Source organism: Danaus plexippus, chromosome 17 (genome assembly GCF_018135715.1).
Source record: "Danaus plexippus chromosome 17, MEX_DaPlex, whole genome shotgun sequence".
Classification (NCBI taxonomy): domain Eukaryota; kingdom Metazoa; phylum Arthropoda; class Insecta; order Lepidoptera; family Nymphalidae; genus Danaus; species Danaus plexippus.
The window spans coordinates 9,618,750-9,632,679 of record NC_083548.1 but is presented as its reverse complement, the minus strand read 5'-3'; the positions used below and the strand labels follow the sequence as shown (position 1 = coordinate 9,632,679).

The window sequence follows — 13,930 nt, the reverse complement described above, 5'->3', positions numbered from 1 at the left end:
TCTATAATGGAAGCATTAATCTTATGATTACCGGAATTCGAACGTCGTGAATTTACTCATAGTTACGGATGACTTTTTTGGCAACTAGTGTAGTCGATACTTTTCTCCGTTATAATGAAAGTGGTCCTTAAAATAATTCAAAAATTCAAAAATATCGTGAATTTAATCTCGGATGTGACGCTTATATTAAAGAAATATCAACTAATAAATTGAATTAAATGCAATGATTAGATATTAATGAGTATAAAAGCACAGGGCATTAAACTGATTTTGCTACATTATTGAAAACGTAATATGCATTATTTCCTCCTGGTTGTCGTCGGTCTAGCCGTGGCTGTTTCGGCCTACGAGCCCATCAACATTGACTACCACAACACAATAGGTGTCTATGAAGCTGCTCGTATCAAACAAGCTGAAGAGTCTACTGACTTCGACGGCAGCCGAATCACAGGAGGAAACGCTGCTTCTCTGGGTCAATTCCCTTATTTGGTAATTAGTTTTGTTAATTACTTGTTATACTTTAACAATAGTATTTTTTGTATAAAATATAATTTACGTATATGACATTTCAGGGCGGTTTACTCATCACATTACAAGATAACAGACAATCGGTCTGTGGTTCTAGTCTTATCAGTAACACCAGGTCAATAACGGCAGCTCACTGCTGGAGAACTGGTAGAGTTAATGCCCGTCTATTCACAATAGTTCTTGGTTCTACAACTCTGTTTTCTGGCGGTACCCGTGTAACCACTAGTAATGTTCGTGTCCACCCGAACTACAATGCGAACACTGTAGCCAATGACATAGCCGTTATTATTTTCAACAGCATTTCCTTAAATGGTAAGAATTTATATACTTCCATATTATATAAACAAAGTGACTGAAAGAGTATACAGTAAATTTATTTCTTATTTATTACAGACAACATAAGACCCATCGGCCTTGCCAGTGGTTCTAACCTATATGTGGGAGCTTGGGCAACAGCTATTGGTTTTGGTCGTACCAGTGACTGTAAGTTTAATTATAACTTTATCACACTTAATGATTATATATTTTTTTTCTATTCTTCAAGACAATAATAGGAAAAGTAGATTTATAGAACATTGTTTAATAATTAATATTTGTTATTCCTCAGCGTCTGGCGCCTCTCCCAATCTTAGACACGTCAACTTGCAAGTTATCACCAATGCGGTTTGCAGACGTACCTATGGCCGGATTATAATCGATTCCACAATTTGTGTCGCTACTCCTAATGGACGTAGCACGTGTCAAGGTGACTCTGGAGGTCCTCTTGCCGTAGGAAACACATTGGTGAGTACTACAATAAAATAATATAAAAAATTCAACTTATCATCGTCCATATTATTTATACAATTGTTTTGACAGATTGGAGTGACATCATTTGGCCATCGTAGTGGATGTACTCGAGGACATCCCGCTGCTTTTGGAAGAATCACATCCTTCTATTCTTGGATCCGGGGCAATATGTAAAAACCTTAGCATGACTTAAAGAAACTTGATTTAATACAGAATATACTTCAAATAAATTATTGTATTTCATTTATTAAAACGAAGGGTCCACCGAATTAAAAAAAAATAGTTTTAGTACTGTTAAATCTTAATTTCATACTACTTAGAAATGAAGTTTAAAAAAATGAAATTCGAATGATTTTCCTTTTGGATACAGTTTGTAAAAAACTCTAACATAATTGTTTTCTAAGGAGACAAAATATATATTATATTTCAGGTTTTTACTTGTAGTTACCATTAAAATTATTTATTCAGTCAGTGTTTCTATATATATTATGCAATAAGGCCGAGCTTTGTGTTTATATACAGGGTGTCCCAAAATGACCACGTCCCAGTGACACAGGATTTAGATGAGCTCGAGATCTAACAGAAAATCACAATTTGACCTCAGTAAAAATATCAGGGTTTTCGAGATATTCGCACTTTTTCAAAAATCGCTACCGTATGTCGGATTTTCTACTATTTTTGCCTTTAATAGCTTCGAATTGTAATTTTAATATTATTCTGACATCTTGAATAGCCTATCCAAATATTAGAATTATTATTTTAATATTTAATTTAAAAAAAATAAATTGTTTTACTGTGACTCGTGACCCTGTGAAAAGACAAACACTAAATTTGACTAGCTGGTGTGAAAAAAAACTGTATGACACCGAGTTTGCAAATAATTTTAAAAAGTGACCTACTTAATGCTGATTCAGGAATGCTGAAACACTGGTGAGTTTTTTGGCAAAAACTTTGACATTGATTTTTTTTCTCATTAGGGCCCTATCAGTACTAAGTGCGGAATAAAACAATAATATTGTTAAAAGGAATGATCATAAGAGATTGTTAACACAATACGAGCATTCTTTATTACAGCAAATGAGCTTCTGAGACGCCTCAAACTTATTTGCGAAATTTCCCGACCCGCTTTATTTACTTGTAGCCGCAGTTCTTCTTGTGTTTTGATAGGTTTGGAATAAACTTTGTCTTTTAAGCATCCCCAATAGAAAAAATCTAGGGGATTTAGATAATAAAGAATTTTTAAAAATAATATAATTTTTATAATAATAAAAAATTTAGAATAAAGAACAAATATCATAAAAATGAGGTCATTATTATATATTAGGTTAGATGTGATGTTGAGCTATTTAAACGTACCTACGTACGTAAAATAGTATCTCTTGAGTTTACCACTTAAAAACTATATATTATATCATACCTATTTAGGGTAATTGTACAATACATTATCATAAAATACTGTAAAATAAATAATCCAATATCTACTACAAAAGTTAATAAGTGCAATTTAAAAGCTTAGAAGGCAATAATAGCTAAAACAGCTTTCTATTGTCCAAAAAATGTACCATAAACCTATTCAACTTAAAAATAAAAGAGTTTGGGTTTTTTTACACCGCTTGATTCGGACACATTAAATAAATTTTCAGGGGAATAAAAAAAACAGCCTTTACCAATGAGATCTACGCAGTTTTATCAACTTTTAAAAAGTTTAACATATCTCTATAAGGAATGTTCTCGTATAGGGGGCTAATATTAAAACGGTTGCCTGCAAAAAAATCTATAGCAAAACTACACATTAGCTATTTACAAAATGTTTATATTGCAGAAGGACAATCTTTTATTAATCTTTAGACGTTTAATCTGTATTTGTGAATTTTCAAGCTCAATAGCAAACTTAATAAAATGAAATTATTTTTAACAAAAACTTAAGAAGCGGTTTTTTTTTTCATATAAAAGTAAAATCTATCGAGAATAATATATAAATCTAGCTTTTGCACGCGACTCCGTCCGCGTGGTCATCAGGGTTCTCTGCCACTACAGCCACTGAATACGAACTGCACTTCATGCTTACACCCGTGCAGTTTCAGGGTCGGGATGGAATATTTTATAAGCTGATTATTTGAATAATGGGGTAGATATCACGATACATAACTGCGACGCGCATTTTAATTCCAGCTTTAGGAGATTGTAATCAATAGAGCCTTGGGAAATATTAGACTTACGCTTTCGCGACACAATTTTTAGTAAGTACCTACTTTTCTACACTTCGAAAAAATAAAATATTGCCTATTCAATTAAAATTACGACAATACAAGAATTTATTACCACATAGATGTATATTATGACCAAAAACAGAACGATTACCTACCTATGTGTAACTTTTCAATGAAGATAAAAACAAAAAAAATGCTTACAATTAACTACTAATAACAGACAAATTACTTTTTTGTTGTTTTATTGTAAGTAGTTAATTTTATTATTATTAATACCAAACAGAAAAACAAATACGAACCTACGTTAAATTTATTTTAAAAATAAAAACAAAACAATTCAAAGGATTTCCTAACTTAATTAAAACCCGCTAACAAAATATTACATAAATTACATTGCCTACAGTACTTTAAAAAAAAATTGCTTGTACCTTGAAAATTCACTTTACGGAGACAACCGTCAACGGCGTCCACTCTCACGAGTCACGTATCTGCCCGTGTTTGGGTCGAGCACTCAGGGATGAGCAACTTGTTCCCCTACCCCTCCCGCGCGAGCCAGCCCAGTCACGGCGACAGGACATTAATTTTCTTGCGCGTTACTTTGATTTTGCTATATCTCTTAAAGAATTTATTTAATTTGCTTGATGTAAAGGAAAAAAATAATCTTCATGAAATGATCATGCCAACCAACCCATTTAAAATGATAAGGATTAATACAGTATTTGTGAAAAACAGTTTTCCAAGTTAGCGCTCCATCAGTTGCAGGCTTCGAGGCGGCGGCGTGTGTTCCGCGCGCGCCTCATAGTTGAGTCCTGTGGCCGGGTGACGGCCGCAGAGCGGCTGACGGGGCCCACCTGACCATCTGGTGGGTTAATACTTGTCGGGTGGGTGGCGACGAATGCTTTGGCGATACCCGCCCCTTTGACATACGGGTGCATGAGGAACACGGGTTGGTTAAGTTAGCGCTTTATAATTGCCCCTTTGTTAAAGTATTAAAATGGATATAGTATGTCACTCTTAAGAGATGACATATGGTAACGCGGACTTTTATGTAGAGCTATATAAGATACACAATTTCACCATACATATTTTATTATATCTTAAAGGGTTTACACAGCGTTTTCGTTAAAAGCTCAAAAAAACTTATTTTTTCCGACATTGTAAAACAAATATCGTTCCTTATACGGTTTCGCCCGTGTTGAGCGGGATATAAAGTAGCCTATATGTTAATCCAGGGTATTACCTATCTACATACCTAATTTCAACCAAATCGGTTGAGCCTTTTTTGCGTGAAAGAATGACAAACATACAACCTTACATTCTCGCAAACTTTCACATTTATAATATCAATAGGAAGTTGGATACGGGTCCAAAAAAATGCGTTTAAGGAAACCTACTGATCATATTTCTCATCCACTCTTTAGGATTACATGCAGATCATTTATATGCATCATTTTAGGCGTTTAAAAAAAAACACAATAAAAATATAGAATACTATGTTACCAAACCTATTTACAACAGAACGTTACCAATAGTAGTCTATATTTTCACCAAAGAAAAAAAATCTGTCGTACCAATTAAAATTAATTATTTAACCTAATACTTGACTGACTGACTGACCCTCACCAGATATAGATGCACAAAAACCTATAATCGAATGAAGTGAATTCAATGAAAAGCATAAACATATAATAAAAACACAAATCACAACTTAAAAACGTCGATTTTTGTAAACTATTAGTTCAAATACTATGTATTGCATAACAACAAAACCCGAAACATTCGCTTATCTACCACCGCTTCGTTAAACGGAACACTACCGTTACAACCGTTACTAACATAATCTTATCATATTAATTTTCAAACGGCTAATGTTACTAGCAATAGATAAGTTGGGTGAGATTAGATATAATTGTCTATAAAAAGCCTATAGCACTTACATGTTTAAGTCTTCAAAATGAACCTCCTCCGTATTGTTGTTTGTGTAACTTTGTTACTTTAGATTCCGAATAATAGATTCTTAAAACATAATTGAGTGCCTCATATTTAATAAAGAATAATACAAGATAGGAAAAGAATTTGACACTGAGATAATTGAGGGAAATTCGTCAAACATCATTTCAAACAAGAAAATTGTAGGAAAAATTTTGAACTTTGGTAGTCGAATATTAGGCAGTCATTAATAAAATTAAATAGCAAGCAAAGTAATGATGTCCTCACCATATACGAACATATATATAAGCAGTGCAAATAACAAAGATTAGATGTCCAAAATTCTAAACAGATAATTTAAGTATTATATCAGTATGAATTAATGACAAAACTATAAAAACAAGTTAGTCATCAGTTTGATATAGAGAACTGGAATAGAAGAAAGACTGAGTATGTAACATGAATGGAGCACCGAAGCGAGAACTGGTATGGTGGAGTAAACTTGTGGTATCTATCTAGATATACACATGTTTAGTGCCATCATAATATAAAACCCACACCAGTAACGTTAATAAAGTAGTCTTATATCAACATTCGGGCGTTTCATTTCCCTCGTCCTTATATGGATCCTGGCAGGGTCGCCATATAAGGACGAGGGAAATGAAACGCCCGAATGTTGATATAAGACTACTTTATTAACGTTACTGGTGTGGGTTTTATATTATGATGGCACTAAACATGTGTATATCTAGATAGATACCACAAACTGATGAATACCGTCTCCCAAAACCATGTTCCTCGGTAAAAAAAAACATTGTAGCATGTATTTGTATTAAATTTATTTAATTTCACAACACCAGCAAAGAACTCACGTCTATAATTATTTATTATTCCTTAACAACATTACTAATGTGATAGTTAGAATTTATTCACTTGCGTTCAGAAAAAGTACGAAGAAAATTGTCGAAAAAAGTGTTAAACGATATATATCATCAGGGGACATACATACATAAAGTACGTACGTTAATGGAGAGGGAGGGTATTACCGACGTGTAACATCTTGTGACAAGGGGCGTAGGGGGGGTCAATAGTTTTGTGACGTCACATATTACAATTTAAAATATTAAAACACAAAATTTGGATGTGAATTGAATATTTAAAAAAGATTACGAACTTAATCTATGTTTATTAATAATCAAGCATCTCGCTATAGTCTATTATTTCGTAACTAGTCATTTATTTCCCGGTTTTATGAAATGTTAGACTTTATGTTGATTTTATTAGAAAAATAAGTAAAAATTAAAATAGCTGTTGTTTCTCGATTATTTTTAAATACATACTTCAATTTAGAAAAATGCCTGACGTCACTTCAGAAGGGAGAGGGTATAAAATGTGACAACCTGTGATAAGGGCTGGTTGAGGGATTCTAAAGTCCTAAAATTCGTGTAACGTATTTTATGGATGGCCCCTTATACCTATGAGCTCTGTACTGGTGATGTAAAAAAACCGCTCATGTTGTAGAAAGCATATAAAGTCAAACCGTTCTGTATTTACTTATCTGTAACGATTTCGTTTAACGAAATTATTTCGATGGGCCGTCAGTAACGTAATCTTATCACATCCATTGTTCCAATATTATCTTCGAATAAAATTAAAGGCAAGGCTTACAACTTACAAGGCAACAAATAACTTATATAAGAATTAATTATAAAGAAGATGATTAGATATTATTGACTATATAAAGGATTTCGCATTAATCTATCTTATTAAGTCTTCAATATGAAACTCCTCCTGGTTGTCGTCGGTCTAGCCGTGGCTATTTCAGCCTACGAGCCCATCAACAATGACTACCACAACACCATTGGTGTTTTTGAAGCTGCTCGTATCAAACAGGCCGAAGAAGCTGCTGACTTCGATGGGAACAGAATCGTAGGAGGAAACGCCGCCTCCCTCGGACAATTCCCTTATTTTGTAAGAAATTTTATGAATGTGCTTAATTTATAAGTGTGCATTTATAGTCGAAACTTAACATGTATTATTGTGTCAATTCAGGGCGGTTTACTCATCACTCTGCAAGATGGCAGGCAATCAGTGTGTGGTTCTACCCTCATCAGCAACAACAGACTAGTTACGGCCGCTCACTGCTGGACAACCGGGAGGGTTCAAGCCCGACAACTTACCGTTGTTCTCGGCTCTGTAACTCTGTACTCTGGAGGCGTTCGTATTAACACTAGCAATGTACGTGTCCACCCTAATTTCAACGTGAACACTGTTGCTAATGACATAGCTGTGATTATTATTAGCAGCGTATCTTCCAATAGTAAGTGTTTCTTATGATTATATTTCGATTCCATATCATGAAGCCGTATTTATTAGAGCGTATAAACATTATTTATTTTGCCTTACTATAACAGACATTAGACCCATCGGCCTGGCCAGTGGTTCCAACCAATATGTGGGAGCTTGGGCAACAGCTGTTGGATTTGGTCGTACCAGTGACTGTAAGTTTAATTATAATTTTTTCCAACTAAACACTGCATTACAATCATTTTCTTTTGTTCTTTATGACAATATTCGGATAAAAAATTATAGGCCATTTTTTAATAATATTTGTCAATCTTCAGCTTCCGGCGTCTCTAGTAATCTAAGACACGTCAGCTTGCAAGTGATCACCAACGAAGTATGCAGAAACACGTTTGGCAGTATTATCATTAGTTCAACACTTTGTATCACTACTGTCAATGGTAGGAGCACTTGTGGAGGTGACTCTGGTGGTCCCCTCGCCATTGGAAATGTACTGGTAAGTCTTCAATAACAAAGAATTATTTAATAATTGTCAAGTTTTATTCGACTCTCTTATTTGAATTTAATGTTAACACACGTCTTATAGATTGGAGTGACATCATTCGGTCACAGAAGTGGATGCGCTCGAGGACATCCAGCTGCTTTCGCGAGAGTATCATCTTTCAATTCTTGGATCCGCAATAATATGTAAAAAATGGTTCTAATATAATATCATTTTATAAAAATTTACCAGATTTATATAAAATAAATTTAAGCTCAAATGATATTTCGTCCCGATAAGTTAAAGTCAAAGTATTTTTAATCATATTTGTTGAAGATTTGTAATAATCATTCATTTACATAAAAAAACAAGATTTAGTACACGTAATGTTGAAAACAAAATTTTGTTTTTTTTTTCATCCCTGATATTATAAAAAATAAAAGAGCTACACAATTCAAAGTTGAAAATGTGTAAAATTATTAATAATAACTTTAAAATTATTATTTCATTATGAAAGAAGATTTGACGAAATAGAAAAAATTCTTCGAAGGTTGTTTATCTTACAATGAAAAGGAGAAAAGGGCTTTTGTAAGGCCCTGGAATAATCTAGAAATTACTTGCATTGAAATTCGTCAACTTTGAACAAACACGAACACTAACGAAGACTTAAATCGATTTTGCTAATAAAAACAAAAAAAAAAAAAAGTTTAAACACGCTTATATAACAAACAATTTTTTTCTTAAAACGAAACTGGAATTATTAATTAATGATATCATTTTAATATCAAAATAATAAGTGCTCTATTTTGGTAAATGTATTTAAAAATGTGTATTGGGAAGCTTTTGCTCTTCCACTTTAACGTCGCTTATTGTTCTTTATTTTGCACCCGGGGTATCATAACTCATACCTCGATGAATGTTAAAGCCGGGTAATATGACGTCTTAGACTGATGCGCAAATGATAAACAAGTTTGCTACATTCATCTACCTGTTACCGATAATGTCGTCGTAGCCCAATCTTTTATTGTCTTATCTAAAAAACTTAATTTTTAATGAGATTTGTCATAGGATGTGACGCATATAGTATTTAAAAAGATGATAAGACCGAATGATATAAAAAAAGACTCCATATTATTGACTATAAAAAGCTTATAGATTATAAAAACTACATGCAACGTAAAACTAACACAAAGTTTTCAACATGAAACTGTCACGTCGTAATCTTCTAACTGTCTAAACGACTGTCGATGGTCTAGCCGCGGCTGATATAGGCCGTTCCAGTTGGGTGTCATTTGCTATGCAGATGACACCCTCGTCTTATCCCGGGGACGGAGCTACAAGGAGGCGGCGCGGCTGGTCGAGGTCGGAACTGACCTCGTGATCGGCCGCATAGAGAGGTTGGGGCTTCGGGTCAGAATCGACAAAACCCAAGCCCTCCTCTTCCGCGGGACTGGGCGGAAAGGACCTCCGCCGGGTGCCACCCTCCTCATAGGAGGAGGGAGGGTCAGGGTGAGCCCGACCATGAAATACCTGGGGCTCACCCTTGACGGAGGGTGGACCTTCGTGCCCCATTTCAGGGAGTTGGAGCCGAAGGTCATGAGGATGGCAGGTGCGCTGGGGAAATTCCTCCCGAACCTCGGAGGACCCAGCGCAGCTTGCAGGCGGCTATACTCTGGGGTCTGTCGGAGTATAGCCACGTACGGTGCTCCCGTTTGGGCTGATCGCCCGATGAGCCGCGGGGTCAAGGCCTTACTGCGCTCGGCGCAAAGGGCACCCGCGGTGAGGGTGGTTAGGGGGTACCGTACGGTCTCCTGGGCCGCAGCGACGACTCTTGCCGGCGATCCGCCTTGGGATTTTGTGGCGTCGGTTCTCGCCGAGGTGTTCTCCTACGTCTCGGGTAGGAGGGCTCTCGGAGAGAACCCTTTATCAGAAGAGATCCGGGCGGTTCGCCGGCAGGGGGAGTCACGTCTTATGCGGGAGTGGGAGGAGGACCTGGCGGGGCAGCCGTACGGTAAACGTACAACGGCTGCTCTCCGTCCGGTCCTAGAGCGTTGGATGAGGCGGAAACGCAAACCCCTCACTTTCCGTCTGACGCAGGTCTTCACCGGGCACGGGTGCTTTGGTGATTACTTGTGTCGGACGGCCAGGAGAGAGCCGGGAAGAGGCTGTCATGAGTGCGGCGCTGCGGTGGACTCGGCCCAGCACACCCTCGAGGTGTGCCCGAGGTGGGCTGCGCAGCGCCAAGACCTTGTGGCGGCTCTCGGCGGAGTGGACTTGTCGCTTTCGAGTATCGCGGAGAAGATGCTCGAGAGTGACAGGTCCTGGCTGGCGGTGTCCTCCTTCTGTGAGACGGTCATGTCCACGAAGGAGGCATCTGAGCGGGAAAGGGAGGATGCGGCTGGTGCACCCTCCCTCCGCAGACGACGGAGGGGGGTGCGCCGGAGGCGATCTTTGCAACGCCTCCAATAGCGCCCCTGCACTCCGGGCTGGGGTCGGGCTGGTAACCCGGCCCCTGTGAAAGCCCGGCGTCGTCGGCGCGATCCTAATTGCCGGGATCGCCCCCTTTCTCCGAGGGAGTAAGTCCGGTCTTTGCCAGGACCGGCCAGTCGCTGGTGTGCCCTGTTGCTGACAGATCCGGGGTTTCCCTGCGTCATCAAAAAAAAAAAAGGCCGTTCCAGTTGTATATTGAAATGATGAGCACTTCAGGAAAAACCTTTGGTCCAAAATACTATTAAGTTTTAAAATTGGTGGTGGTAGAGCCTAGCTATGGTCAAGTCACTACAGTTCAGAACATGGGCCGAATCGACGGGGAAGTATCACCCTCTCACAGAAGATAGACGTGAAGTAGCCTTCAGTGAATGCGTATCGTCCGATGAGTGAGAGAGCCGGTTGCCCTTTCCCTATTCCCACTCCTTATCCCAACCCCTCCCTTTTCCTTAACAATCAAGGTTGGCAACGCATCCGCAACATTTATATTGCGGATGTGCATGGGCGACGGTCACTACTGCCCATAAAGTAGGCCGTCTGCCCGTTTGCCACCTTTCACATAAAAGAAAAATTCAAGTTTATGTGTATGCGTTGTGCTATTTTAAGAGTTCAAGATATTCCTTTATTGTTGAACTTTACATTAAAAAATCCTTATTTTGAAGAAAGACCTATAAATATATTTCTTTATTTTTTTATTAATTAGTATTCAATCCCATTTCAATCTTACTATAAGAATATAAATCCTTTTTATATTTCTGTAAAAGTCAATAATAAGTAATAAATATATTTAGTAACGCCTGCACAAAAAAAAAATTACCACAAACCTCTGAAGAGTTTAATTTAAAATGGAGCTTTACAAATTAAGAAATTTCTTGTAATCTTTCAGAAGTATCATGAATCATATCAAATACGTCTACCTACCTTTCTCTTCCTTCCTACTTGGTCGTCACAATAACATCGAACTTACCTGAAAGAAACAAAAATAATTTATTTATTATCATAGACATTTTTCTTCTTCAGAAGAATTTTCAATGATGAAACGACTGTACAGAAAATTTATAGCACCATTCGAAGCTGGCATGACTTCATACGTTTAAGAAATGTTTGCAAGTATTTCAACATTTTCCTGTTGTAATATTGAACGTGTATTGAAACATATAGCCAAGTCGTTTAGTTACTTAATAAATACACATTAATTAGTAATGTGATAACAGTAGATGTTTAGTTTCTTAGGCACCTGGCACACAGAAAATAAACTAAACTAAATTATGGATTAACAATAATTGATAGCAAATATGAAATTTTTGGTTTGATGGTCCTTAAAGTCCATCTTTTGAAAAACTATCATCTGATATACAAGGTATCCCAATGATTTATTATTAATTAAGTAATTTATTTATTGATTATTCATTATAATTTAGTAATTTTTTTCATACTATTACATAGTCAGATATCAGGAATGGGTACAAGGAAATATATGTATGAAGATGAGATAATGGTTGTGAAGACTATGATTCATTCATCAAGATTTAAAACATATTTTTGTACGTAGCTTACTAAAAAATAAAGTTATTAAAATTAAAATAACAATTCCTATTGGACTAGTGATACATACCGGTTTTCTTGTAAGTCATTGCTTAATTTGGGCAGAAAAAACACTAACGTATTATGTAATACTTTTGTAATCCTTTTGGTCTTGTGATAATAACAATTTCTGCGCGTAGGACTGAGATAACGTACAATGCAAGTTGTAAGACAATATGACTTTTAAATAATATATATGAATATAAGTAACAAAATAAAAATCAACTGGTTAGCAATATTTTTTTATGATCTCGTTATTGATACAACTTCGAAAAAGGGGACTCACTGAACAGGCCATATATTTTGGAGGACAAATATATTTTCAAATTATTTAGATCATTATCTTAAGATTTAAAAAAAATCCAGTCAGTAATAAATATTTGACAATCATCAAATCTACATATTTTATAACTCCTACCCCTGTTACCTACAACAATCGAGAGTTTTCGTACAGGAAATTATTGGGCGTCTCGTCAACATTTCCGCGAGTACCATACCCGCGGAAAATCCGCTCGATACTAATCAAGTCCAAAAATGAATCACGGATCCTGGACTATAAACTTTATTTTTAAACATCCTATATAGCTACGATCTATAGTACCAAGTAAGAGACAAACGACAATACGAGTATAGCACTAATTATATAAGTTAGCAACCGGAGGTTCCAGGAAAACTACGAAACATACTTATATGTATATAATAATAAAAATTACATATTAAAACTTATAACCTATACCTAAGACTACATGACTGCCCCGATGTTAGGATAGCAATGCCATTCCATAGCTGGTGTGGTATCAGGAATCTTCTGATTCACACGGCTTGGTGTTCGTTCCGCGGAGTCAGCGGCGTCACTTGTTATATGATATTTTATCTATACAACGATGTTACCAAGTAAACAAGGGAATATAAGATGTATATACATATGTACTTAAGATTGATATTAATAATTTGTATTGCTTGATGACGTTGTACCCATTTTTTACGATGACATAAAGAAATAGTCAATGTACTATAAAAATTAAAAGCGCTTTAGTTGCAAGTAATTTAATAATGTTAGGAAAATTTTATTTCTTATAGCAATAATTGTATTATAGGACGCATAAAAACCGGATATTTCCCTCAGCATTCTAATTTATGCTCACAACATGTCACCTCTTCTTAAGCTCTAGTGCTTTATTGTGCCAGTCATAAATTGAACCATCCAACAAAAAAGCAACTAAGAAGACTAGAAAACGAAGATTTTTTTTATAAGACAACTCAGCTTTATTTATTAGGTCCTGACATGAAACTCGCGTTTTGTCGTACTTTTCACTGTGATCTCAAATATTTCCTCCTTGGTTAATACTTTGAATTTAAAATTTATATAGCTATTTGGTCATGCATTTTTTTTAAACCCTTATCCATTACGTTCTCTCATCGTTCATTTTCCTTTGCTTCACTAAGTTTACAAAATGAAAAACTTAAAATATCGCGTTATTTACGAGTACAAGTCCCGTCGTGGCAACAGAGCTGCAGAAATCGTAAAAGGAGACAGTGCGTTTTCGGTTCCAACGGTTTCGTTCTAGAAATTTAGACAAACCAAACAAGCCCCGTGGGCAGCCGAAGTCCAAAGTTG

General features: G+C 36.2%; 3 protein-coding genes across 4 annotated transcripts in view; 2 read left to right on the top strand and 1 right to left on the bottom strand.

The window, feature by feature from the left end:
• Positions 1 to 13,930, bottom strand: part of LOC116771194 (Golgi-specific brefeldin A-resistance guanine nucleotide exchange factor 1) — a 91,364-nt gene that overhangs the window by 48,664 nt on the left and 28,770 nt on the right. The gene's annotated exons all lie outside the window — the stretch shown is intronic.
• Positions 295 to 1,538, top strand: LOC116771195 (trypsin alpha-3-like). The gene is made up of 5 exons (XM_032662972.2): positions 295 to 489; positions 573 to 840; positions 922 to 1,011; positions 1,136 to 1,311; positions 1,387 to 1,538. The coding sequence occupies exons 1-5, from the start codon at positions 295 to 297 to the stop codon at positions 1,489 to 1,491; spliced, it is 834 nt and encodes a 277-aa protein (XP_032518863.2). The 3' UTR covers positions 1,492 to 1,538.
• LOC116771199 (trypsin alpha-3-like) lies at positions 7,236 to 8,642 on the top strand. The gene is made up of 5 exons (XM_032662977.2): positions 7,236 to 7,427; positions 7,509 to 7,776; positions 7,871 to 7,957; positions 8,081 to 8,256; positions 8,347 to 8,642. Exons 1-5 carry the CDS (start codon positions 7,236 to 7,238, stop codon positions 8,449 to 8,451), a joined length of 828 nt encoding a protein of 275 aa, XP_032518868.2. The 3' UTR covers positions 8,452 to 8,642.

What these genes read in the sequence shown, in the direction of transcription:
- LOC116771195 (XM_032662972.2), top strand. Translation starts at nt 295, where the DNA reads ATGCATTATTTCCTCCTGGTTGTCGTCGGTCTAGCCGTGGCTGTTTCG. An exon ending in TGGGTCAATTCCCTTATTTG is followed by an intron (nt 490 to 572) that starts GTAATTAGTTTT and finishes ATGACATTTCAG; the next exon opens with GGCGGTTTACTCATCACATT. An exon ending in TTGCCGTAGGAAACACATTG is followed by an intron (nt 1,312 to 1,386) that starts GTGAGTACTACA and finishes TTGTTTTGACAG; the next exon opens with ATTGGAGTGACATCATTTGG.
- LOC116771199 (XM_032662977.2), top strand. Translation starts at nt 7,236, where the DNA reads ATGAAACTCCTCCTGGTTGTCGTCGGTCTAGCCGTGGCTATTTCAGCC. An exon ending in TCGGACAATTCCCTTATTTT is followed by an intron (nt 7,428 to 7,508) that starts GTAAGAAATTTT and finishes GTGTCAATTCAG; the next exon opens with GGCGGTTTACTCATCACTCT. An exon ending in TCGCCATTGGAAATGTACTG is followed by an intron (nt 8,257 to 8,346) that starts GTAAGTCTTCAA and finishes CACGTCTTATAG; the next exon opens with ATTGGAGTGACATCATTCGG.